At 48.9% G+C, this 27,090-nt stretch overlaps 1 protein-coding gene and 1 pseudogene across 12 annotated transcripts; one reads left to right on the top strand and one right to left on the bottom strand.

Annotated features, from left to right (window-relative positions):
- Window positions 1-1,791: 1,791 nt before the first annotated feature.
- On the bottom strand, window positions 1,792-20,975 carry LOC110568255 (argininosuccinate lyase-like). Of its 12 annotated transcripts, XM_064371051.1 has the most exons (14): window positions 20,807-20,975; window positions 19,572-19,722; window positions 18,432-18,641; window positions 17,979-18,083; window positions 17,243-17,338; window positions 16,147-16,264; window positions 15,828-15,942; window positions 14,598-14,675; window positions 13,859-13,911; window positions 13,438-13,500; window positions 12,842-12,959; window positions 12,009-12,123; window positions 6,109-7,170; window positions 1,792-5,897 (listed from the first exon to the last, which is right to left on the bottom strand). In XM_064371051.1, the coding sequence occupies exons 1-4, from the start codon at window positions 20,963-20,965 to the stop codon at window positions 18,055-18,057; spliced, it is 549 nt and encodes a 182-aa protein (XP_064227121.1). In that variant the 5' UTR covers window positions 20,966-20,975; the 3' UTR covers window positions 1,792-5,897; window positions 6,109-7,170; window positions 12,009-12,123; window positions 12,842-12,959; window positions 13,438-13,500; window positions 13,859-13,911; window positions 14,598-14,675; window positions 15,828-15,942; window positions 16,147-16,264; window positions 17,243-17,338; window positions 17,979-18,054. The 12 variants fall into 12 exon arrangements, with proteins under 12 accessions (XP_064227121.1, XP_064227119.1, XP_064227118.1 ...); XM_064371049.1 differs by lacking the exon at window positions 12,842-12,959 and having other exon boundaries at window positions 13,859-13,958; XM_064371048.1 differs by lacking the exon at window positions 12,842-12,959.
- A 2,059-nt stretch (window positions 20,976-23,034) lies between these two features.
- On the top strand, window positions 23,035-24,525 carry LOC105727612 (nischarin-like; annotated as a pseudogene).
- Window positions 24,526-27,090: the final 2,565 nt, after the last annotated feature.

Here is a 27,090-nt window from a genome sequence, read left to right as displayed (position 1 = left end):
CCACCCTGTTCTTTACCCCTAAAAAGCAAAAAGTCCAAGGCCAGCCTTGGACAGAAGGTTGGGCTGATTATCCTGGGTCATCTGTCAGTGCAGAGCTGGCCTCAGGGGCTGCGGGATCACACTGAGGTGAGGGCAGCAGGTTCTGAGGAGCAGGGGTTTCTTCTCTGCTTGCCAAAGGTCATCCTGCAGCTGGACTCAGTCATTCCTGCTGCCCCCAAGGCATCTCCCTGCCCACACACTGTGTAGGAGTCCCTGTGTTCTGCAGGCCCCACACTTGGAAGTACCCTCTTGTCTCTGCTCACTTTTCAAGAATCCAGTTAGTAGACATTCCGTTTTCACAAAACACTCCTCTTGATATCTGTCCTGCTTCCAAGTGTGAGCATGGGCTAACCCACTCCTCACCCACTCTTGCCATCATGTGTCAGCACAATCTGCCCCCTCAGAGAGGCTCATCAACTAATACTCAGCACATGTCAGCAGGTTGCTCTGGCCCTCTGGTCTTCATGCTGGGACAATTCAGTCATAAAAACAGTCATAAAAACCTTGACTGGTTCAATGTTCATCTGAAATCTCTGCACAACACACCACAAAAAACAAAGCCCCTTAAATGATGGCTCATGGGTTGTTTTTTTTTTTTTTTTTTGAGATAGAATTTTGCTCTGTTACCCAGGATGGAGTGCAGTGGTGTGATCTCGACTCACTGCAACCTCCGCCTCCTGGGCTGAAGCAATTCTCCTGTCTCAGCCTCCCAAATAGCTGGAATTACCAGTGCATGCCATTATGGCCAGCTAATTTTTATAATTTTAGTAGAGATGGGGTTTCACGATATATAAATATATATTTATATATATTATGCATATTTATTTATATACATATCTTTGTTTATATATATAAATATATATAACATATATTTAAAATATATATATTAAATATATACATTATATAAAGAAATATAAATATCTTTATATGTTTCAAATACGTATATTCATATACTTCTTTATATTATATATATCTTTATATATTTCTTTATATATACATGTCTTTATAAATATTTCTTATATATATCTTTATATATATATTTCTCTCTTCTCTCTCTCTCTCTATATATATATATACATACACAGAAATAATGGCCAAAACTTCTCAAATCTGACTTTAAAATATTAACCTACATATCAAATAAAGCTCAACAAATTCCAAGTAGGATAAACTCAAAGAGCTACACACACAGACACAGCATAGTCAAACTGTTGAAAGACAAAGAAGGAATCTTCAAAACAAGAGAAAAATGATTCATCATGCCAAAAGTATCCTCAATAAGATTAGTAGCTAACTTCTCATAAAAAACTATGGATCCCAGAAGACATGGGATGACATATACAAAGAACAGAAGAGGAAGGTTAATCAAGAATTCTATGTCCAGGATAACTAACCTTCAAAAATGAAGAGGAATCTAAGACATTCCCAGATAAACAAGAATTAAGAGAATCTATTCCTGACAGATCTACTGTAAAATGGGATTCCTTTAAACAGAAACAAAATGATCCTAAACAGTGACTTGAATCCACATGAAATCAAGAGTACTCTCAGGTAACTACACAGGTAGCACATGTTACTCTTCACTCTACTTTTATCACTATACTCCTTACTTCAGCTAATACAACAGCCTTAGGCATCTATTTCAGCTCTTATTCACATCCATCCCATCAACTTCATTCCCATGTCCATTCGATTCCCACTGTCATTCATTCATTCATTCACAAAAAGACGTATTTATATATCAAAAATATAGCCATTTGAACATTTTAATAGATAACATTTGTTTCATGGAGATATCCTGAAATCCCAAATCAAATTCAATTAAAGTACATGTAGGTATCATTGCATTCTGTGTCAAATTTTAGCAAAATTGGCCATCTCTTTTGAAAGTTATCATAGCCTATACATAAATTTGAAATCCTGTAAAGGTTGTGTGCAAAAGAGGGTCTTCAAGTTGCTTATAAAATTAAACATACATTTCCCATGTAATCCAGAAATCGTCCTTATAGATATTTACCCAAGTAAATTGAATACTTCTGTTCACACAATAATATGTACACAAATATTTATAGTAGCTACATGCATAATTGCCCCAAACTGGAAACTACCAAGATGTCTTTCAATAGGTGAATACAAACGGTAATATAGCCATGTAATACAATATTGCTCAACTATATAGAGTAACAGGTTTGTATTCACACACATGCACACACACACACAAATACTGACCTGTTCAACAAAATTAATAATGTAGTGTAATATTTACAAATCATGTAGAAGTAAAACATATAACAATAGTACAAAGGTGGGAGAGCAGAAGTGGAATTACACTGCTGTAAAGGTTCTTAAAGTGAGAAATGGTATAATGTCTCCTGAGCAGACCGTGCTAACAATGTCTACTATAAACACTCAAGCAACCACTAAAATGCAAAACGTAGTTATAGTTAATAAGCCAACACAGAAAATAAAGTGGAATCATAAATAATATTCAGTCCAAAAGAAGGCAGAGAAAGGGAGAAAGGTATACAAATAACAGATAGGACAAATAGAAATACAACAAGATCTAAATCCAAACCCAATCATATCACCATGATGATCTCCTTTTCCAGGGAAGGAAACCAACACACAGAGAAGGAAAGGAGCCTGCCCAAAGTTATGGAGAGAATGTGGAGTGGGCCTGGCCTTCAGCTCAGCCTGTAGGGCCTGTGCTCCTAACCCAGTGGGGAGCTTTCCCTCTGGCTAAAGACCTGGAAACTTCAGTTCCCCAGTATTTTGCCTACTGCTGGATCCATTGGCCCATATGGACACAGGGCTGAAAGGGGTCACAGCAAGTGATATGTTCGACCCCTTCATTTTACAGCTGGGGAAACTGAGGCCCTAAGAAGCAAAGGGGCTTGCCAAAGGTCATATCCTGAAGTAAGGTCACAGCTGGAATCACAGCCCAGCTGCCAGCCGGGTCTCTCTCACCTCCCCAACTTGCTGCCGCTCCCGGGATCCTTCCTTCCCCCTACAAACTGCTGTGGCAGCACCTGCCCTTGGTTTTCCCTCATGTCCCGGCAGATGTTGATAAGACTGCTCATCATTGCATTTGAATCATCTTGGAAATGCTCCTGAGGTGCTTTCCAGGAGCCATTTATTTGAATTTCTTCCTCCGTATAAGTACGTTCAGTCATCTGTCTTCCACAATCAGTAAACGCTGGGCTTCTGACAGTATTAGTGTCTTCTCACTTGTCAGAGGGCTCTTGGCCCATCAGAGCTGAGAAGCCCATGAGGGATCACTAATGCATGCTGGGGAAACTGAGGCTGGGAGAGGAGGGACTTTCTCTAGGTCACCTTGCAGGTGAGTAGCTGAAGCAGAACGTGAACTCGGGTGTTTGGGCTCCTGGATTCTGCTCTTTCACTGGAGCTTGCACCTGCTTAGCCTCAAATGTGGCTTTGAGACCCAATTTCCAGGTAGGGTCATGATGTCAAGGTCACCTTTTTTCTGCCCCTGAGCACCAGGCCATCTGATTATTTTTTAAAATAGTTTCATAAAATAAATGTTTCACCTGGGTGAACATTCTTGTTAAAATGAAGATCCTCAGACCCTCTGACAGGCCAAATGAATCAGAATGGGAGAGGTAGGGCTAGAGAACTGGCATCTAATAAGGTTCCCTAAGGGCTTCTCATACAAACTAAAATTTAAGAAAAGAGAACGACAGAAAATATGAGGTGGAAAGAGATACAGAGAAACAAAATCAGAGACAACGAGGAGGGGGGTGTTATGCTTGCCTTGTGTTGCAGAAGGTATCACATATCAAGCTCTAAAAGCTGAATGTGATACATCTATTAAAATATTATAATTAGGCCAGAGACTTTTCAGAGAAATGAACACAAACATCTTGTTAAATCACCTAACAAGTTATGTTAGGTGATTTAGCTCCACACTGTACAAAGCATTTCAAAGGGTATGAAAACCAAGGAAGGCAAAAACCTAACCCATCACATCTAATTATACCAATGAAATAGCATCGACGTGTGCTGGGCAAATTTCTTTGTAATTTGCACATTATTTTTAGCTACAATAAATCAGAAAGTAGAGATGCATCTTCATTAGTCATGAAATCAAGGAAGACTGAAGGGCATAGTTTTTCAGACATCCATGGGGAGATTTTTGGGTAGACTCTGGACCACCCTACAGCTTTTGCAGAAAGTATTGTGGGAATGTCAGTTTGACCTTCTCCCTGTAAGTCTCCGGGTATAAATATTAGTGGTCAGTTTGAGGATGCTAGCTTATGTCAAATATTTCTTTTTTTTAGCTGCCATCTCATCAGGCCCAGCTGCTTTGACTTTTAACTTGCTTTTAAATGTATCTCTGCTCTTAAAATTCATAAACTATGCCCTTACTGATGATAAGTGATTTGTCCTTTGATTCCCTTAGGGTGGAAAAAAAAGCCTTAATACATTAGCTTAAATTGTGATGACACTTAAAGGCACAAAAGCTGAGTATGAATTTTTTTAAAGGCTATCATGTTGGTTGTGAGTCCCCTACACTGCTTTGAAATGGCAGACTGCAATTAAACTTGTCTAAATTCCATAAACTGTATTGAGCACCCACTAGAACACCATGCATTGGCTCTGTGGATAGCAAAACAAATGAGACACGGTCCTGGCTGGTTCTCTCATTCCTAAGGAAACCAGGAAAAGTGTGAGTCAAGGACATCAGACAGCTCCAAGCTCAATACTCAGATGTATGGGAGCTTACACAATTAATGAGCATCACTTTTCGACGTATGAATGTTTGTAACCTGATACCAAAGAAATTACATTTGCTAAAAGAATGTTTGGGCCAGGTGGGGTGACTCAAGCCTGTAATCCCAGCATTTTGGGAGGCCAAGGCGGGCGGATCATGAGGTCAAGAGAGAGAGACCATCCTGGCCAACATGATGAAACCCCGTCTCTACTAAAAATAAAAAAAAATTAGCTGGGCATGCTGGCGTGTGCTTGTGGTCCCAGCTACCTGGGAGGCTGAGGCAGAATTGCTTGAACCCGGGAGCCGGAGGTTGCGGTAAGCCAAGATCGCGCCACTGCACTCCAGCCTGGCGCCTGGCAACAGAGCAAGACTGTCTCAAAAAAGAAAAAAAAAAAAGTCTGAAGCTGTCCAGAGCCATTTTCCTGGTGAACAAGGAAATGGCATCATTATTTTATAGCTGTAGGATTCTCTTCCTTCCTCTCCTTCTTCCTTTTCTTCTCCCCTGCTCCCCACAGTGTTGTTACCCACTTCTCTGTGACTCAGACCTAAGTGTAAAGTCCAAGTGTCCCAAGCAATGGCTGTGCAGACATCAACTTTGAAAAAGTGCTCTGAACGCAGTGTGGCGCTGCAGGGAGAAGATATGGAGAAGAGTTGTATGTGGACCACATCAGGAAGGCAGGTTGGCTAAACGTTTATCTGACGAGCTTTCATTTGTGCAGAGCCCACCTGCTGCTTGGTGCCAGCAATAAGCAGAACTGACTGAATGTGATTCATGTGACTATCCTGGCAAACTGCAGCCAACTGAGGGCCACCTAAGCACCCATGCCATGTGTGCATAATGGCCGCCATCAAGATGCTCTAAAGGGCTGCACCTGGCAGGCAGCTCAACAGCCCAGTGTGCCAGGTACCACGCTGAGGTGTCTCTGTCCTAGTCCTTCTCATATCCACCTGCCTAGAGCCCCACTGAGAGCCTGAGCTCTGCTGAAAAGGGGAGGCCCTCTGATACATTACACTATGCAAATGTGTCACCACCGAATCTTTTGTCTTCTTGGGGAGAGGGCCAGCAGCTGACTCTTCCAGATTTTGACGTAAAAATTTAGGAAACAGTCTGCATTGGATGAAGGACCTGAAAGTGGAAAAACACACAGGTTTTACTTTACCAAAGATGTTCCTGGGACAGTGCTTTTGGTAAATAACTTCAACTTAGATCTCACACCCGCACAGGACAGAAGCAAGTGCCCTCTTCATTTAAAAATTTATAATAAAAAGAGGTGCATGTTCATGTGATCATAGTGTTTTGATTTGTAAATTTCACCCCAAAGAGAGCAGTCAAGTACCTTAGCAGCATCATCACTCTCTACTGTCAGCAGTGGGACAAGAGGAAGAAGGTTCTCCATCTGTGCCAACCCACTAGGGCTTCATCTTCACAATTAGCAGCAGAAAGTGAACACTGCAGTAATACAATTAACACTAAAAATTGTGAGAACCATTTAACTTTTCGTTTTTCCATTTTTCATGCCTTTGATACTACCACACCTAATAGCCTAAAATTACGTTGTCTCTGGTCCTCCAAGAGTATGGTTATCTTAAATCAAAACTTTTCATAAATTTAAACACACTACATAAGATGCTACTGTCAGTATCTAAAACTCACTTTGGCATCACTTGAGATTTCCACTGCCAGAGTACACGTTACCCAAGACTTAGAGATATGATTAAAGGGAAGATTGTAATGTATACATTCACGTTACTAAGGATCACATTAAATACATTTTAACACTTTGGTGCAAATCTCACTTTAAATCCAGAGGGCACTGGCCAGACTGAGAACCACCACCACGACAACAAAACAATAGAACAAAAACCTTTCCTTTCAGAGGTGCTGGTTTAGTCTCCACAGGTAACAGCCTAGAGTAAATGCAGGGATGCAGCTTAATGGATCTAGAGAGGGTACTGTTGAGGTGGTAGCTTCTTACCCAACTCACCCAAGGGAAAGTCACAACAGGGCTTGGGTGCTATTGCCATCTCTTCCTGCCACTGTTCATTTTACTCCCAAATCAAAAGAGCAAAGCTAAAATGTTTGCTGGATGTTCACTGTTAACTGTTATTAGTTTCTGGCTGGTCCTGTATTTCTCCTGCCCTCCTGTGGTGAATGACCAGCTAGTTTAATAATGAGAGTCAAATCACAATGGGCAATGATTTGCCATCTCCTCACCTGAGGGCACAAAGTTGCAGGAACCGTGCCCCCGGCGCAGTGATAGCAGAGCACCGCAGACACAGACCACTCACATGAACACAGATGGGTCACTGTTCTGCCAGCTCAGATGGTAGGAAAGGGTGACCAAGAGGCCACAGAAGGCTGAGAACAGCGCTGGGATGTGTTGCATGCTCCATGGTTCCTAAAGGAAAGACGTCAATTAGCCAAGTCACTCCACAGCTGCGTGAATAGCAGGATCTCCATCAAACATTTAGAAACATCTCCACAGTCGAGCTGGATGGATGAGTTATTCCTGTGATCATTCCTGCCCATGGCCATATAAGCATCTGCTGGGCACACAAAAAACTCACCTGTTGGTTTACGAATATTGATTTTGTTAAGGGATTGGGGTGGGGGGAGTTTTGACTAATTGTACATACTTATAAGAATAAAACTGAATCTTTCCTGAAATTAAGCTTAGGATTTTTTATAGAACGTAATATTAAACATGTGTCACTCTTCTGAATTCAATGTAACAATTATAATAATTATATTTCTCAATGGTTATTAATTGACAGTCTAAATGGCATAAGAAGTGTAAACGTGGCATAAGAGATTAAACAGACTAATGAACTGAAAACTTGATAAAGATTGAAGAGTCAGCTGAACGATTTCCAGTGCAAGAGTATACTGTTACTAAAGACTTAAAGATATGATTAAATGAAAGATTGTAATGTATACATTCATGTTACTAAGGATTACACTAAATACATTTTAACACTTTGGTACAAACCTCACTTTAAATGGCATAAGCAAAGAGAGCAAAGTTATTTGAAATGAAAAGAAAAAGGCACTTCAGGTTTAATTTGATAGAAGCACAGATGTCAGTTATCAACACATTGTACTCGGCCTGGCAGAGCAGAACTTGGGAAATACATGTTACCAGCCCAAGTAGTATGGTTTTTTTTTCCTTTTTAAAACTTTCTTTTATAGAGGGAATAAAGAAAAAGAAACGCCTGGTGCAGGAAAGCAAAAGCATGCCAAGGAATCATAGAGAGTAGCCAGTTTATATTAATTTTGTCAGCAAATGTTTGTTGAATGCACATGGGCTGGATATTCTTCTAGGTACTAGGGCTGCAGCAGTCAGTAAAAACAATCTTTCCTCCAGAAGGACTTTAGAGACAAACAGAGGACATAAGAGTTCATTAAATTAAAGGACTCCAGCTCTCCTTCCACACACACCTGCTGCTCCCACCAACACAAACATGTCTCTCACATGCCAAGAAAACATCTACGTATTAACCTTCTCAATCACCATCAACAGAATCACTGATCCCTTCTGAAAGCTGAATTTAGTCAAGAAATTAAATACTTTTCTCTCCAGATTTTTTTAAAATGGGTTGTCAATTGTGCTTACATGAAATCTTCAAATGAATGAGTCAAGTTTGCTTAGCAGTTATCCTCTGTAACTGCTAAGATAGGCTGGAAAGTAAATGACACCCTGGATAGAGCAGGTGATTTTATTTTTGAATACTTCATTTTCTTACAAATTAAAATGTAATACTTTTATCTTCCCCATTTTGGAAGTCTTAACACCTGAGAGCAGTACCTAGAAAGCAAATTGCAGGGAGCTGACTCGCAGATACTGGTAAGCTGCATGGTTACAAAGTCAGGAAGTAAGACTCACTGTCTCCAGATGCATCTCCACACAGATCCCCACACCAATACATCCCGCACGCAGATCAGCTTCCCCGAAGGTCAGGTGCAGTGCCTTTTCCAGTGCCCTAAGGTACCAAGGCTGCATTCATTATTTTTAGGATTCTGTGCAGATGTCTTCCTCACCAATTTTATTAAAAAACTCAAACCCAGTGATGAAGCATCCTCTATGGACCTTTTCTTCCTCTGGAGTTTTCATCAGCAACACCTTCCCTTCCATTATTCAAGGAAGAGGTGTACTTCCTCCTTCCTGAGTCAAACTCTCCCCTCATATCAGGATGTCCTACTCTTTTTCATTGGTTCCCTCTGCCCTGCCTATAAAAATACTTAAGTTGCTGACATCTTTTTTATTTTGAGACGGAGTCACTATCAGCCAGGCTGGAGTGCAGTGACGAGATCTCGCCTCACTGCAACCTCCACTCACTTCAACCTCTGCCTCCCAGGTTCAAGTGATTCTCCTACCACAGCCTCCTGAGTGGCTGGGATTACAGGTGTGCACCACCACAACCAGCTAATTTTTTTATTATCACTATGTTGTTCAGGCTGGTCTCAAACTCCTGACCTCAGGTGATCTGCCCCCCTTGGCTTTTCAAAGTGCTGGGATTATAGGCATGAGAGCCACCGTGCCCGGCCAGTTGCTGACATCTTTTAACAAATAAAGTCAGGCCTCCTTCGCCTTGATCCTGTTGCCCTCGAAAGCTACTGTACTATCCTAGCCTGTTTGGGCTGATATAACAGAATATCATAGACTAGGTGGCTTATAAACCACAGAAATTTATTTCTCACATTTCTGAGGGCTGAAAGCCCAAGGTCAAGGTTCAGGAAGGAGGTTTGTTGTCTGGGGAAGCCCTGCTTCCTGATTCCTAGATGGTGCCTGTTTGTTGTATTCTCAGGTGGTAGAAGATGTAAGAGAGCACTCTAGGGCCTCTTTTACCAGGCACTAATCTGATTCATTAGGACTCCTCCCTCGATAGCTGTAATCACCTCACAAAGTCCTCATCTCCGATACCATTACATTGGGGATTAGGATTCAACATGAATTTTGAGGGACACATTCAGTCTACAGCATACACTATCCCTCTTTTTTCTTTCAGTGCCATCCCAGCCTTTTGAAGGTCTGGGATCCACATTTCACTTCTGGTCATCGGTGAATGACTCAGTAGTCTCTGTTACACCGGGTACCTTTAAGGAGTGGAGGTTCCTACTACAAGCTGTGTTACCTTGCCCTCCCAAAGTACTAGGATTACAGAAACTGTGCCCAGCCTTAATATTATTATTAAGACAGAGTTTAGCTCTTATTGCCCAGGCTGGAGTGCAATGCTGCAATCTTGGCTCACGGCAACCTCCATCTCCCGGGTTCAAGTGATTCTCTTGCCTCAGCCTCCCAAGTAGCTAGGACTACAGGCATGCACCACCACGCCCAGATAATTTTTTTGCATTTTAGTAGAGCCCGGGTTTTACCATGTTGGTTAGGTTGGCCTCAAACTCCTGACCTTAGGCGATCCACCCGCCTTGGCCTCGGAAAGTGCTGGGATTACAGGGGTGTTGGGCTGTGAGTAAAGACAGCTGGAGCCAGAATGTTTGTGAGCTGATTATTGTTGAAGCTGGGTGTCAGTACATAGGGTTCATTATACATTCTCTATCTGTTATAGACAAAAATTCCCATAATAATTAATTTTAAAAGAAATCAGCCAGGCAAAGTGGCTCATGCCTGTAATTCCTGCACTTTGGGAGACGAAAGTGGAAGGATGGCTTGGGGCCAGGAGTTTGAGACCAGCCCGGGCAACACAGAAAGACCCTGTCTCTACAAAAAAATCAAAAAATTAGCCAGGCGTGGTGGTGCACAACTGTAGTCCCAGCTACTTTGGAGACTGAAGTGGGAGGACCATTTGAGCCCAGGAGTTTGAGGTTGCAGTGAGCTATGACCACACCATTGCACTCTAGTCTGGGTGACAAAGAGAGACCTTGTCTCTAAAAAACAATTTTTTAAAGATATTTAATTAATTAATTTACATATCTGAAGATGGAGTTTCACTCTGTCGTCCAGGCTGTAATGTAGTGGCATGATCTCGGCTCACTGCATCCCCCAGGTTCAAGCAATTCTACCTGAGCCTCCTAAGTAGCTAGGATTACAGGTGTGGGCCACCACACCCAGCTAATTTTTGTATTTTTATTAAGAGACATGATAACGCCATGTTGGCCAGGCTGGTCTCAAAATCCTGAACTCAAGTGCTCCACCTGCCTCAGCCTCCCAAAGTGTGAGATTCCAGGCGTGAGCCACCATGCCAACCTTTTATATAAATTTTCTTTTTTAAAAGGGTTCTGGTTGGGTCAGTTGACAGGCCCTAGGTCCCTTGAGTCTCATTTACTTCCATTGCATGGCAGCAGCTTCTGTCCCTTCCCTGTTCCCCAGGAGCAGGAGCGAGCACACCTCTCCTTCCCTGCCCAGGTCCTCCGGCCCCACCTTGCCTCCTCCCAAGGCCACCCTCCTGGCAAGCCCACCCCAGTGCCTGGGATCTAGGGAAGGAGAGGCAGGTGGGTGTGGTTTTGCCTGAAGCATAGAGATGACGCCAATGGCCACCTGAAGCACAGCACTCGTGGTGTCTGACACTTCAAACAAAGCTTTCCTGTCCTCCTGGGAGATACATGGCAGGAGGTCAGGGCCTAGCAGCCCCTTGGCACCCAGGGTCCCCACAGCCCCACTCCACACTGAGGCATCCCCACTGCCTTCCATGGGAAGAATACTCAGTACCCAAAGGAAGGGCCGAGAGCTCCAAAAGCAGCCACAGATGGGGCTGAGTGCACAGGATGGGAGTAGGTACGGCAATCCTGGGGGCCCCTGCCTGGGTGTGCTGGAGCCCCGAGAACTGGCACATGGTGTGTAGGCAGGCAGGCCTCCCTCAGCCACCGTCTCCAGCCTCGTACCTGTAGGTCTTTGTTGCAGGTGCTGGCAAGTCCCTTGAGGGTCATCAGGAGCACGGCACGTTGCAAGAAGAAGGAGGCACAGGGGCTGGACCTGGAATCCTGCCCGCTGGGGACCTCACATCCACCCTTCCTTTCTCCCTGCCCTGCTCACCCGCCCAAACACACACCCCGCCTTGCTCCAGATCAGCTCCAAGCTATCGGGGTTTTTCTTCTGGAGCATCAGGCTGCTTCTGGTGCTGTGGACAGAGATGCAGGCACTGAAGAGGCTGGGCCCTTGGCTGGTCCAGCAGCTCGCTGGCCAGGTCTGGCGGAGGGCAGGGAGGAAGGAAGCCATGCCTAAGGGAGGTGGGGAACACAGAGGCTAGGAGGGGCAGGTGGAAGTGGCAGCTAGGGGCTTACCTGTAGGCATCTGAGAGCTACATGAAGCTGAATTCCTTGGTGACATAGAGGATGAGGTCCCTGGCCATCCTGCTGAGATGGGTCATGCAGAATGAAGCCCAGAACAAGAACTCAGCTGGGGGAAAGAAAACGTTCCCAGTCACCAAGCCTCTCTGGTATTCACCCAGCCTGACCATACAGGGAGTAAGAGGAGGTTAGGCGGTGGCGGGGACCGGGCTAACTTTTCTTTTTTTTTCAGATGGACTCTGTTCTGTTGCCAGGCTTCAGTGCAGTGGTAATAATCCACTGGCTTGGACGTGAGTGAGATCTCAGCTCACTGCAGTCTCCATCTCCCAGGTTCTAGCGATTCTCCTGCTTTAGCCTCCTGAGTAGCTGGCACCATGGCCAGCTAATTTTTCTATTTTTATCAGAGACAGGATTTCACCATGTTGGCCAGGGTGGTCTCAATCTCTTGACCTCGTGATCCACCTGCCTTGGCCTCCCAACGTTCTCGATTAGAGGTGTGAGCCACGGTGCCTGATCTAAATTTTCATTTTAAGTAAAGATGGGGTCTTGCTATGTTGCCCATGCTGGTCTAAAACACCTGGGCTCAAGCAATCTTCCTGCCTTGGCCTCCCAAAGCTCTGCGATTACAAATGTGAGCCACTGCACCTAGCTGTTTTTTGTTATTGTTGTTGTTTTAAATAAACCAGCTTTGGCTGGGTGTGGTGGCTCACTCCTGTAATCCCAGCACTTTGGGAGTCCAAGGTGTGCGGATCATGAGGTCAGGAGATCCAGACCGTCTTGGCCAACATGGTGAAACCCTGTCTCTACTAAAAATACAAAAATATTACCTGGGTGTGGTGGCGTGCACCCGTAGTCCCTGCTACTTGGGAGGCTGAGCCAGGAGAATCACTTGAACCCAGGAGGTGAAGGTTGCAGTGAGCCGAGATCATGCCACTGCACTCAAGCCTGGCAACAGAGCAAAACAAAACAAAAAATAAGATAAACCAGCTTTACTGAGGTATCATTCACATACAATCTACCTATTTATTTATTTTTATTTTATTTTATTTTTTGAGATAAAGTTTCACTCTTGTTGCCCAGGCTAGAGCGTACTGGTGTGATCTCAGTTCATTGCAGCCTTGGCCTCTTGGGTTCAAGCGATTCTCCTGCCTCAGCTTCCCAAGTAGCTACAGGTACCCACCATCATACCTGGTTAAATTTTGTATTCTTAGTAGAAATGGGGTTTCACCATGTTGGCCAGTGCTGGGATTACAGGCATGAGCCACTGTGCCCTGCCCAATTTACTCATTTAAAGTTTACACTTTAGTGTACAATCATCACCACAACCAGTCTGACCATACAGGGGTAGGAGAAGACTGGAGAGAAGCCGGGTTGGGGGACAGAAGTGAGGCACAGGGCAGGGGACTGGCTCCCCAAGACTCACCCATGAAGTCATGCTCACTGGTGGCATCCATGCTGTTAAGAGTGATGGCCCCAAAGTTGAGTTCTGGGGGTCAGAAAGAAGCAGGGCTGGGCTGGAGCACAGGGAGTGGCCTCCTCTCCCCTAACCAGGTTGCCTGGCCCCCTCCCCCTGGAAAGAGGATCAGGGCAGAGGATCAGGGTGGGTGGGGCGGGAGCTGGGGGGAGGCATCTTTTCCAGTCTCAGGAGGGAGGTAGGAGCCCTGAGTCTCTCAGTACCAGGCACCCCTGCCATGGGTGACCCCTGGCCTGGATAAGCTCAGTGCCCATAGGCAATGAATGATGGTTTCACCAGGGGCCACAGGTCCTTTCCCTCTGCTGTGTCTGCATGTCCTGGTGGGTGCTGAGGGTGACTCTCCCTAGGGAGGAGGGGCAGGGTATCTCACCTGCTCAGAGCAGTTCTCCGTCCACACCCAGGAGATTGCCTGAAATGGCCCCGCTGCAGGGACAGGGATTCATGGTGACCAGGGCTCCTGGCAGGCAGCCCTGACAGACAGACAGACAGACATACACACACACACACACACACACACACACACACACACACAGAAGAGAACAAAATCCTAGTTGCCAGCGTAACTGCCTGGAGCTCAGCCCCTTCCCTGGCCCAGTTGCCTTGGGTACACAACACTTGTCCCCTAATGTCCCCAGAACACTTATCCCCAAGCACCGAGTTGCCTTGGGTGCAGGACCCTTGTCTCCTGACACATGTCCCCATATGTCAGGCTGAGGGCAGTGGGCTGGACTCACTAGGAGCCTCACTCAAGAGCTCCAGCCCTGCTCAGACACATTCACTGGCTTGGACGTCCCCACCTTAGAAAGAGCTGGGGCTCCATGCAGGGTCCCCCTCTGAGCAGATAACCCGATTTTCCATCCCTCTCTGCCCTTCCCAGCTCGTGTGTGAATCCCTAAGGCTATGCAGCAGCCACCCTCACCAGGCCCTTGGAGCACTGGAGCCTCACCCACCTCCCCAGGGGCAGGACACCGATCAGCTTCCACACCTCCAGCAACTGCTCAGAGTCTAGGGTCAGCACTATGGTGTGGTTGTGGGAAGCCAGGGGCAGGAGGGTCAGGGCAGCCAGGGTCCTGCCCTCCAGCAGGGCCTTTGTACCTCACCCAGCTCACCTCAGAATCCAGCGGCTCCAGTGAAGGGGCTGGGCCCTCTACAGGTGGGTGTACCCTGGGAAGAGGATGCCATGTTCCCTGTGGGAGAGGAGGAGCAGGGGCTCGGGTAGAGGCCGGGTCAAGGCCTGCCGGTGACACTGGGACCCTGCAGGCCTGGGTCACCCCTGGGAAGAAGTGTTGTCCTGCAGCACTGCACCTGAATGAGGGATCCAGGATCTCCCAGGGACAAATCACTCTCAAGGGAAAAAGAGGACGAAATGGGGCCCTGTGAACCACAGACTCGGCCTGAGCTATGGGACTCCTGGAGTGAGGCTTTGCCAGGAACACCCAAAGCCTGAGCCTCTGTCACTCAGCATCTCCCAGCGGGGGCTAGAACAGGGGAGGAGGCCCATGTTGGGTATGACTTGGGAGGTTTCGTTTGAGGACCCCAGAAATAGCTGGGGCTTATAAAGAGATGCTTGGAGCAGGTGGGATGACCTGCCCCTCATTCAAGTTACTCATTTTTTGTATTTTTAGTCGAAACAGGGTTTCATCATGTTGGCCAGGCTGGTCTCGAACTCCTGACCTCAGATGATCCACCCACCTTGGCCTCCCAGAGTGCTGGGATTATAGGCATGAGCCACTTTGCCTGGCCTGTTGTTGTTTTAAATAAACCAACTTTGCTGAGATATCATTCACATACAATTTACGCATTTGAAGTTTACACTTTAGTGTACATCCATCACCAATTTTAGAACATTTTCGTCACCCCCTAAAGAAATTCTATACTCAAGGCGAGGCACGGCGGCTCAAGTCTGTAATCCCAGCACTTTGGGAGGCCAAGAGGGTAGGATCACTTGAGGCCAGGAGTTCAACCAGACTGGGCCACATAGTGAGAACCCATTACTACAAAAAATGTAAAAACTTCGCAGGGTGTGGTGCACATCTGTGGTCTTATCTACTCAGAAAGCTGAGGTGGGAGGATAATTTGAGTCCAGGAGTTTGAGACTGCAGTGAGCTATTACTGCGCCACTGCACTCCGGCCTAGGTGACAGAGCAAGAGTTCATCTCTAAAGACGATTTAAAAAGAAAAAATCTGGCCAAGCGTGGTGGCTCACGCCTGTAATCCCAGCACTTTGGGAGGCCAACGTGGGTGGACCACAAGATCAGGAGATTAAGAACACCTTGGCCAACATGGTAATACCCTGTCTCTACGAAAAAATACAAAAATTAGCTGGGCGTGGCATGTACCTGTAGTCCCAGCTACTGTGGAGGTTGAGGCAGGAGAATTGCTTGAATCTGGGAGGCAGAGGTTGCACTGAGCTGAGTGCCACTGCACTTCAGCCTGGGTGACAAGAGCAAAACTCTGTCTCAAAAAAAAAAAAAAAAGTTAAAAATTTAAAAATTAGTCTGGGTGCAGTGGCTTATGCCTGTAATCCCAGGACTTTGGTAGGCTGAGGCGGGCAGATCACCTGAGCTCAGGAGTTCAAGACACCAGCCTGGCCAACATGGTAAAACCCATCTCTACTGAAAAAAAATACAGAAATTAGCTGCATGTGGTGGCACACACCTGTAATCCCAGCTACTTCGGAGGCTGAGGCACGAGAATCACTTGAACCAGGGAGGCAAAGTTTGCAGGTAGGAGAGATCACACCACTGCACTCCAGACTAGGCGACAGAGCAAGACCCTGTCTCAAAAAAAAAAAAAGTAAATTAAAGAAACCCTGAACTCAGTAGCAGACACTCCCTGTTCCTCCTAGCAGCCTGGCCCCACCTCCACGGTGACAATTTGTGTGCCCTTATTTCCCTCCAAGTCTAAGAAACAGGGGTCACAGGGAGTTGAAGAAGAGGAGGGGTCTCTGACAACACGTGGAGACTCCTCAGCAGCTCCTCCTCCAGGTCTGCAAGGAACAAATCCAGACCCAAAGACACCAGGTCCCAGAAGCCAAAGCCTGGGATGAGGCCAGCAGGAGGCAGCCTTTGGCTCTGTCTTTTGCCAAATGGGCTGGGTGGGGACATGGAATATGGGAGACGTGGGGCACATGCAGGGTGGGGAGAGACTCTTGCTGCTCCAGGCACAGCCAAGCTAGTGCCTTAGTTTCCTTCTCTCAAATCTGCAAAGGGTGAGTTCCCTTTCTTTTTATTTTTTATTTTTTGAGACGGAGTCTCACTCTGTCTCCCAGGCTGAAGTGCAGTGATGCAATCGTAGCTCACTGCAATCTCTGCCTTTGGGGTTCAAGGGATTCTCCTGCCTCAGCCTCTCAAGTAGCTGTGATTACAGCTGCACACCACCACGTCTGGCTAATTTTTGTATTTTTAGTAGAGACAGGGTTTCACCATGTTGGCCAGGCTGGTCTCGAACTCCTGACCTCAGGTGATCCACCAGCCTCTGCCTTCCAAAGTGCTGGGATTACAGTCATGAGCCACCACATCAGGCCCCATGAAGGGTGAGTCTTCCCTGCCTGCTGAGCCAGACTGGCATGGGAGTACTGGCGCCTGCAGGAAATGCCCCACTCTTGGCTGCTCTGTCTCGATCCCGGAGTTCTGCAATACCCCTGTCCCCCAGGGCCTGGCACCCCCACCCTGTTCACCCTGCCACCTAGTCTGCTGTTCAGGCTGCCATCACACCTCTCTCTGCCCCTTGGGTGTCCCTTGGGAACTCACACCTCTGTTGGATCCAGCATGGTCCTGATGAGCTCCCAGAGGAGGCTGGAGAGCATGGAGCAGGTCTGCCGCATCCATAGTCTAAGGTCCATGACCACCTGTGCAAGCAGGAGGTGATGCTCAGGGAGGCCGACGAGCTTCTTCACTGGGGAGCCAGGACCCTGCTGAGCTCTAACTGCCCCATGGGCTCCCCAAGGTTGGGACAGCATGGAGCAGGGGGGTGGAGGGGCTAGTCCACCCCCCTGCTAGCTGGTCATTCCAGCTGCATCCCGTGTGCAGCTTCCCAGCAGTTTCGTCAATGAGCTCTTGGAGGTGAAGGGAGGCCCAGGGTCACAGTCTATATGCCCAGAGGAGTCAATCCAGGCAGGGCAGCGTTCATCAGCCCTGCCAACCTCCCTCTCTACCCCAGGGCTCTGGGTCTTGCCCAAATCTCTCACCAATTCTGCTTAGCCCTGTTGCTCTTTTTTTCTTCTTTTCTTTCAATTTTTTGTAGTTATGGAACCTTGTTATGTTGCCCAGGCTGGTCTCAAACTATTGGCCTCAAGTGATCCTCCCACCTCAGCCTCCCAAAGTGCTAGGATTATGGGCATGAGCCACCACAACTGGCCCATGTCCTGAGGTCTCCACTGCTGTCTGCCAGTGTCGAAGTAAACAGAACGATGGTGCTAATGCTTAAAGTGGCCCAGGGCCAGGTGGAGATGGGAGGCCAGGAAAGCGGTGGGTCTGCAAGGGTCATACCTTCAGGCGGCGCTCGCTGGCTGTGTGGATGTCCTCATTATTGGGATTGAGTCTGAAGGTGTCCTGGGCCCACTTCTTAGTCACCTATAGCAGGTGGCAGCAATGCTGGGGGTCAGGTGAGCAGATATCAGGAGCCAGGAGAGCCCCTGCCCTGGTCCCACCCTGTCCCTCATGGCTGAATGTCCCTGTCCAGGAGCTGAGTCCTGGAAGCACACCCTGGGAGGGGGCATCTCAGGTGGGGACACCTTCACTCATGAGCCATGTGGGCATCAAGGGTCATTAAAGGATGGAGAGAGGCAGTCATCAAGGCACACAGTTAAACAGCACTTGAGTATATAATTAGTTCAACATGAAACCACAGACTGGCAACACCGTGCTATCTGCTCAGGGATTTGGTGGGAGCCTGGGGCCACAGGGAAGGGCCTTGGGTGGGGCTTGGGCCACGGGGAGTACCTGGTAAGCTGCCTGTTCCTTGAGCATGATGTGTACCAAGGGGAGCTGGAGTGAGGGCAGCTCCATGGGGAAGGGACAGGATTGCCACCCTGCGCTGTGTGACCTTAGGCAAGATCCCTCTTCCCCAAGCGAGGTCAACCACACAGGTGATTTTGGGAGCCGGTGCCTGCTTGGACAGTCTGGATTTTAGCTTCGTAGGTGGATGGGAACCTGTGAGGGTTTAGAGATGCTGGGAGAACCTTTTTCCTGGGAGAGCTTTCCAAACAGGGAACAAACAGAGCCACCCTGGGCCCTGCTGAGAAAGGATCCTACCAGAAGCCCTCACCACTGTCTTGCTCCACGCTGGTGGTGATGGTGATGCCATCGATGCAGGTGGTGGGTGTTGTGAACAGAGGCACAGACCACTGCAGTCCCACCAAGCTGAAATCAAAGTCTGTGTTCTGGACAAAGTAACCCTCGGAATATCTAGGGTGGGAGAATTGTGGTTTGCTGGACCCTTGCTGTGAGTCATTCAACCTCAGCTCACGTGTCTGTGGCCTCCCCAGCTCCCCGCCCCTCCACTCTGCGAAGGCAAACCTGTCCCTAGCAGGAAGACCATGGGATGGGGTGGGAATGTGGGGGCCTGTGGTGGAGGCAGGATGGTACCCACTTGCAGGTGTTGGTCATGTAGTGGATGATCCCTGGTGGCCGGGTGGAGGGAGTGTGTTGTTGATGGCAATAGTGATGGGGAGGTGGGAGGGCAGGGGCCCCACCTGGACCAGGCTGCTGATGTTGGCCTTGAAGGGAAGGTAACCCCCCATGCTCTAGCGCATCAACCCCGTTCACCCACTACAGACACCGGAGATACGGGGGGGGGGGGGGCGGCAGGTCAGTGCATGAGGAGGGGCCCTGCTATCAGGCACTCCCTCATAACCTGCAGCATAGAGCTGAGGCCTGCCAGCCAGATGGGAAGAATGGCATCCCAATGGGGTAGAGTAGGCCACCTATCCCCCTACACAGAGCACAGCCTCCAGGGCAGAGCAAGGAAGGGACCCCCACCGTCCCATCCCAGGAGACAGGCTGTGGGTGGCACCTGGGACTCCCATGCTGTTCAGCAGCCACGCCCACCCACCTGCCCTACCTGCTCCTGGCTGCACTCACCACAATGGCATAGGAGTGGGCACTGCCAATCCTCAGCACCACTCTTGTGTGCAGGTCCTGGGTCCACCACTCCGGCAGGGTCACTTCCCGTTTGTACCACACCCAGCTGACAAAATGCCATAGCCGCCAGTCCTGGCAGATGTTCTTGAAGCTGGAGAGAACCTGCATGTCCAGGGTGGGGCCAGACTGTAGAGAGAAGGGAGGAGCTCAGCTCCTAGGCCCCCAAACAGATCTGGGACCAAGGTACATTCCTGCCTTGGCAGAGCTGACCTCGGGATGTCTAAACTGTCTCCTCCCCATCCCTGGGTCCAGCTCTGTGCAGAGCAAGCCGCTCTGGCTCGACTAGCGGGTGGAGTGTCTGGGTGGCTCATGCCTGTAATCAGTCCTTTGGAAGGTCAACATAAAACGATGGCTTGAGGCCAGGAGTTTGAGACCAGCCTGGGAAAAGTAGTGAGACCCTATATCTAAAAAAAAAAAAATTTTTTTTTTTTTAAATTAGCCAGGTATGGAGGCCCCAGCTAACTTGCAAGGCTGCGGCAGGAGGATTGCTTGAGCTCAGAAGTTAGGATTGCACCACTGCGCTCCAGCCTGGGCAACAGGACCAAGCCCAGTCTCAAAAAATGTTTTAAAAATTAAAAATAAACATTAAGGGGCCGGGCGCGGTGGCTCACGCATATAATCCCAGCACTTTGGGAGGCCGAGGTGGGTGGATCATGAGGTCAAGAAATCGAGACCATCCTGGTCAACAAGGTGAAACCCCGTCTATACTAAAAAATACAAAAATTAGCTGGGCATGGTGGCGCACGCCTGTAGTCCCAGCTACTCGGGAGGCTGAGGCAGGAGAATTGCTTGAACCCAGGAGGCGGAAGTTGCGGTGAGCTGAGATCGCGCCATTGCACTCCAGCATGGGTAACAAGAGCGAAACTCCGTCTCAAAAAAATAATAATAATAAAAAATAAACATTAAAACAAAAGGACACTGCCCGGGCTCAGCCTTCGCCTCGGGAAGGGGCTCGGCAGGGGCGCTTCCTCCTCCTCCCGCCTCCTCCCCCGTGGTCCTCCTGGGTCCCCTCCGTGCCCCACTCCCCCAACCCCGCGCTCCCAAGCCCACTGACCTTTAACCTCCTCTGGGCCCCCAACCCCCGGGCGCCCAGGGGAAGGAGCCTGCGAGGCGGCCCGGGCTCCCCCACTCCCTCCGCCGGGCTTCCACGCGCCTCCCGGCCCTGCCCCGAGTACCGCAGCAGCGGCCGCTACCACTGCTCCTGGAAGCCCCGGCGCCAGTCGTCGGAGAAGTTGGCGCGTAAGCTCCAATGGCCGCCCAGTTCCTTGAGTTCCCGCGACGGGCTCTCCCAAGGGTACCGCATCCCGCCCTGCAGCGCCAGCGCGCAGCCACATAACAGCGGCCCAGGCCCGCCCAGGCCACCGCCGACACCGAAGCCAGGCTTCCCGCTCCGCGGCTCCGCTTCTGGCTGCGAGGATAAGAAAAGCGCTGGAGGAGGCCGGCGGGCGTGTCTCTTGACGTATTGAGGCCGTCGGTGCCATGTTAGTTGAGGGCGAGTGCCAGATCTGGAGGGGAGAGGGGGCCGGGCGCTGCTGGGTGGGGCCAGGGGGTTGGAACCCCGGGCTAGGCCTTTGGCGAAGTCGGACCCTCACACACAGCCCCAGTCAAGAAGGGCAAGGTCTTCTCCCCACTCCCGCCCAGGCTGGACGATCCCGGGCGGCAGGTCAGGACAGAAGCCCTGAGATCTGGGATTCCTCAGTTTCTTCAAGGAGCACCTCCACTCGCTTTCCCCAGCGCGACTCCTCCGAGCAGGCCCCAGCAGAACCTCTTCCATGCCTGCCGGGTGCAGCAGTGGCTCTCGCCTGTAATCCCAGAACTCTGGGAGGCAGAGGTTGGTGGAATCACTTGAGGCCAGTCTGGCCAACATGCGGAAAACCGATCTCTATTCGAAAAAAAAAAAAAAAAAAAAAAAAAAGCCAGGTGTGGTGGCGGGCACCTGTAATCCCAGCTAGTAGAGAGGCTGAGGCTAGAGAATCACTTGAACCTGGGAAGCGGCGGTTGCAGTCAGCCGAGATCATGCCATTGCACTCCAGCCTGGAGAGAGAGTTATCTCAAAAAAAAAAAAAAAGAAAGAAAGAAAAGAAAAAAGAAGGCTGGGGCAGGGGCTCAAACCTGTAATCCCAGCAGTTTGGGAGACTGAAGTGGGCAGATCACTTGAGGTAAGGAGTTTGAAACCAACCTGGTCAACATGGAGAAACCCCATCCCTACTAGAAATACAAACATTAGCCGAGTGTGGTAGTGGTCTCAGACCAGCTACTCGGAAGGCTGAGGCAGGAGAATTGCTTGAACCCGAGAGGCGGCCATTGCCGTGAACCGAGATGGAGCCACTGCACACCAGCCTGGGCGATAGAGTGAGATGCCATCTCAAAAAAAAAAAAAAAAAAAAAAAATTATTAAAAAACTTTAGAACAGGAAGGAAAGGAAAGGAAAGAAGGACAGTACAACTTGGAAGAGGGCCAAGTGGGTGACCTGAGAAACCAAGTGCCCAGCTAGACCTCTTGACTCGGGGTTTCATAGGTTGGCATCCTTCCGGGGTCTTGCCACTCCTGATTCCTTAGCTTGGGGCTCAGAACACACATTCTTCTTAGACCATAAAGTCATTCTCAGGGTACACGTCAGTTACAGCTGCTGGGTGCCCCTGCCATACAGAGAGGGCCCTCGGGTCCTAGGAACACTGCCTGGGTGCAATTCTTTGTACGATTCCTCCCCACCCCCTTTTTCATGCTCGCCCAGGCTTCTGAAAATGGACCTTAATACTGGAAATGGAGTCCCCAGCGTAGTGAAATAAATATATTCTAGGAACTGACAAGGCCTAAAGGCTTTTTCACAAAGGTTTATGCTCTTTTTTCCTTATTTTCTTGAATTTTACTTTTACATTACCTTAGCGAAATGTTTACACACTTAAATTAGGATACAGTTCACTGTTTATGAGGCAGCTTTAGGCCAAATTTAACAAAAGTAATCCCAGCAACTCGGGAGGCTGAGGCAGGAGAATCACTTGAATTCAAGAGGCAGAGGTTGCAGTGAGCTGAGATCATGCCACTGCATTCCAGCCTGGGTGACAGAGTGAGACTCCAACTCAACTCATAAATAAAGGGAGAAACATATATTTCTCTATATATGTATGATGTTTATATATGTTATATGAAAAAGTGACATTTCTATTTATAAATCTACATATTTAATACATTAATTCATTAAATATATGTTTTATATGCATTATATATACGCATATAAAAGGGAATTTATTGCGAAGACTCTGGAAGGCAGCCGAACTAAGACGGCGGCACGGCGCGCGGTGGGGACGTGGGGCAACGGGGGCGGGGGGTGCGGTGGGACATTGACCCCGCCCCCTGCTGCGGCCTGTCTGCGCCGGGCAGCAGCTGCAGTGGAGCCCGGAACATGGCAGCGGCGCGCAGCTTCGGCCCGAGCGGGAAGCCTAGCTGGCCAAGGAAGCGCGCGTCGTGGGCTCCGAGCTCGTGGACACTTATACGGTTTACATCATCCAGGTCACTGATGGCAACCATGAGTGGACAGTAAAGCACCGCTACAGCGACTTCCATGACCTGCATAAAAAGCTCGTTGCAGAAAGATTGATAAAAATCTGCTTCCGCCCAAAAAGATAATTGGGAAAAACTCAAGAAACTTGGTGGAGAAGAGGGAAAAGGATCTGGAGGTCTACCTCCAGAAACTCCTGGCAGCCTTCCCTGGCGTGACCCCCAGAGTGCTGGCCCACTTCTTGCATTTTCACTTCTATGAGATAAATGGCATCACCGCGTCGCTGGCCGAAGAGCTCGTTGAGAAAGGAGAACAGCTCCTGGGGGCCGGAGAGGTCTTTGCCATTGGACCCCTGCAGCTGTATGTCGTCACGGAGCAGCTGCAGCAGGGAAAGCCAACGTGCGCCAGCGGGGATGCCAAGACTGACCTTGGGCACATTCTGGACTTCACCTGTCGCCTTAAGTACCTTAAGGTTTCTGGCACAGAAGGACCTTTTGGGACCAGCAACATTGAGGAGCAGCTCCTGCCGTTTGACCTATCAATATTCAAGTCCCTGCATCAGGTGGAGATCACTGTGATGCTAAGCACATTAGAGGGCTGGTCTGCTCGAAGCCCACCTTAGCCACTCTGAGTGTCCACTTCTAAGCAACCTCCATGAAGGAAGTCCTTGTTCCTGAAGCCTCAGAATTTGATGAGTGGGGGCCTGAAGTCACGGCCCTAGAAGGCCCTGTGACAGCCGTCATCCCCACTTGGCAGGCATTGACCACACTTGACCTGAGTCACAACAGCATCTCCGAGATCAACGAGTCTGTGAAACTGATCCCAAAGATTGAGTTCCTGGATAATCTTGTGCATCTGGACCTGTCCTACAACAAGCTCTCCTCCTTGGAAGGGCTTCACACCAAGCTGGGGAACATCAAGACGTTGAACCTGGCAGGCAACCTCCTGGAGAGTCTGAGTGGCCTGCACAAGCTCAACTCACTGGTCAACCTGGATCTCCGGGACAACAGGATCGAACAGATGGAGGAGGTCTGGAGCATAGGTAGCCTCCTGTGTCTGGAGCACATGTTTCTGCTGAACAACCCTCTGAGCATCATCCCCAACTACCGGACCAAGGTGCTGGCTCGGTTCGGAGAGAGGGCCTCAGAGGTCTGTCTAGATGACACAGTGACCACAGAGAAGGAGCTGGACACTGTGGAAGTGCTGAAAGCAATTCAGAAAGCCAAGGAGGTCAAGTCCAAACTGAGCAACCCAGAGAAGAAGGGTGGTGAGGACTCTCGGCTCTCAGCTGTCCCCTGCGTCAGACCCAGCAGCTCCCCTCCCACCGTGGCTCCCATGTTTGCCTCCCTGCCCCAGCCCATCCTCTCCAACCAAGGCATCCTCGGAGATGAGTGAGTGAAGCAGCTCCCATGAGCGTGTCTGCTGGCCCGGCCCCCACAGAAGAGGGGAGGGTGTGCCGTCCCGAGTGGAGCTGAGGCTCAGAACACACAGGAAAGGACGCCGCCTGCCCGGGCTCCTGGAGATGCAGAACTTGGTGTGAGGTCTTGGGAAAACAGTTCAACCTGATGTTTTAAGAGCCAGAAAAACATTCCCACCCCTTGACCTGGTAACCCCACTGGTGGGGATTTTCTCTTAGAGGGATAAAATACTGGGAAGGGGAGGTGAAATGCTCGTCACTGCCAAAACACGGGCTGCAACTGCAATGTCAGCGGATGAGGGAGAGTCGGCTGTGTGTGCCCTCCCAGCAGGGAGAGGAAGACTGGGCAGGAAGAGGGGAGAAGCACTCACATTAAGGCAAAAGGCCCGACGCAGAGTAGCCCAGAGGTCACACCCGTGAGATGTGGAAGAGAATTCCTGAGCACAGAGCAATGGGGTTAGGTGCCAGGGTGATTGCCCATTTTGCTTCTGTCAGACTCTTGACTGAGGATTTCTGGTTGCATTTTCTTTTCTTTTTTTTTTTTTTTTTGAGACGGAGTTTCGCTCGTTACCCAGGCTGGAGTGCAATGGCGCGATCTCGGCTCACCACAACCTCTGCCTCCTGGGTTCAGGCAATTCTCCTGCCTCGGCCTCCCAAAGTGCTGGGATTACAGGCATGAGCCACCACGCCTGGCCCCTGGTTGCATTTTCTTACATAAAAGCCAGGGAGGTTTTATCATGGTGAGGAAGCTTCCCTGACACTGCCTCCTATAGGCGGGCCAAGCGAGCCTGTGGAGGCATCATATGACTGTAGGCTTCTGGGGACAGGGAGCTGCATCTGCTTCTCAGGGCCAGGGACATAGCCGTTTCTGCCAGCATCTGTTGATCAGTGAGTGAGTGAGTGGGCAGGTAGAGCAGGAGCCGGTGAGGAGCAGGCCCTGGGTGGGCAGGGATGCACTGTCTCCCCAGGCTGCAGCTGCAGACAGTCCCCCACATTGTCGGTGAAGCTTCTGCACCAGCTCAGCCCCCTCCTCACTCCCCTTGTGCCCTGGGGACACTCTGCAGAGGGGCACTCTGCAGTCTGTCCTTTCCTGCCATCACTGGACTTCTGGATGTTGCCTCCAGATTTGCACCTCTTAAATAAAACTGCAGTGGAAAAAAAAAAAAAAAAGGAATTTATTTCTTTGCTGTTCTGACACTTCCCTGGTCTTTTCCCTGTTGGTTCTGGTCTTGTCTCCAATTCCTGGAGGTAGCCAGCCTCTAAATCCATGGAATTTCTTGAATGATAGGCATATCTGTTACTCATGGTGGCTGCCCCAGGGTCATACCTGAGTGCATGCTAACCAGATGACTTGGCCAGGGAGCCAACCACACCAGAAAGACCAACCATGTCATTTGAAGGTTGCGACTTTGAGCCACATGATGTCAGCCTGACCTCCAGAAAGGAACTGGGGGGCTGGAGATGGACTCAACTGCCTGGCCAATGATTGCATCAACCTGCCTGATATAATAAAACCGCTGGGCATGGAAGCCAAGGTGGCCTTCCCTGGTTGGTGTTACACATCAGTGTGCTGAGAGGATGATGTGTCCTGAGGACACAGAAATGTTATCTTCAGGATCCTCTCAGAGTTTATACTATGTGTCTCTGCTTTTGGCTGGTGTTAACTTTTGTCAGTTTTTCTTATATAAAACTGTAATGAAAATATGCTTGGCCAGGCACAGTAGCTCATGCCTGTAATCCCAGCACTTTGGAAAGTTGAGGCGGGCAGATCACCTGTGTTTGGGAGTTCGAGACCAACCTGGTCAACACAGTGAAACCCTCTACCAAAAATACCAAAATTAGCCAGGTATGATGGCACTCACCTGCAATCCCAGCTACTCGGGAGACTGAGGCAAGAGAATCGCTTGAACCTGGGAGTCAGAGGTTGCAGTAAGCTGAGATTGTGCCATTGCGCTTTTGCTTAACAGAGTGAGACTTCATCTCAAAAAAAAAGTATCTTGCTTTTCTGAGTTCTTTGAGTTGTTACAGAGAAATTATCAAACCTGAGGACACTGGGAACCTCTGAATTTGTAGCCAGTTGGTGAGAAGTACATGTGGTCTGAGGACACCCAAACTTGCAGCTTGCGTCTAAAGTGAGGGCAGCCTAGTGGGGGCTTGTGGCCTTAACCTGTGGTATTTGACGTTAACATCAGGGACATCAGAATTGTGTCACACATGCCAGCTGTGATGGCTCATGCTTGTAATCCCAGCACTTTGGGAGGCAAGGTAAGAGGATCACTTGAGCTTGAGTCTGAAGCTACAGTGAGGTATGATCACACCACTGCAACCCAGCATAGGTGACAGAGCAAGACCCCAACTCCAAAAATAAAAAATAAAATAAAAAAATTGCATGGCATAGTGCCTGTCTTTAACGGCTCAAATGTTGCAGGAACTTTCTGTCTTTTTTTTTTTTCTTTTCTTTTTTTTTGGAAGACAGAGTCTTGCTCTGACACCCAGGCTGGAGTGCAGTGACACAATCTCTGCTCACTGCTACCTCCAATTTC

The sequence above is a fragment of the Aotus nancymaae genome, unplaced genomic scaffold (assembly GCF_030222135.1).
Source record: "Aotus nancymaae isolate 86718 unplaced genomic scaffold, 86718_ANA_hifiasm-v0.15.2.pri h1tg000115l, whole genome shotgun sequence".
Taxonomy (NCBI): domain Eukaryota; kingdom Metazoa; phylum Chordata; class Mammalia; order Primates; family Aotidae; genus Aotus; species Aotus nancymaae.
The sequence above is the reverse complement of the archived record's forward strand: the minus strand, read 5'-3'. Positions and strand labels throughout refer to the sequence as shown.

Coding starts and splice junctions, on each gene's coding strand:
- LOC110568255 (XM_064371049.1), bottom strand. CDS start 20,965: ATGTGGCTGCGCGCTGGCGCTGCAGGGCGGGATGCGGTACCCTTGGGA. Junction 18,642..19,571: donor CCCACTCCTATGCCATTGTG/GTGAGTGCAGCC, acceptor AAACCCTCACAG/GTTCCCATCCACCTACGAAG. Junction 18,084..18,431: donor AGGAACAGGCAGCTTACCAG/GTACTCCCCGTG, acceptor CCTGACCCCCAG/CATTGCTGCCACCTGCTATA.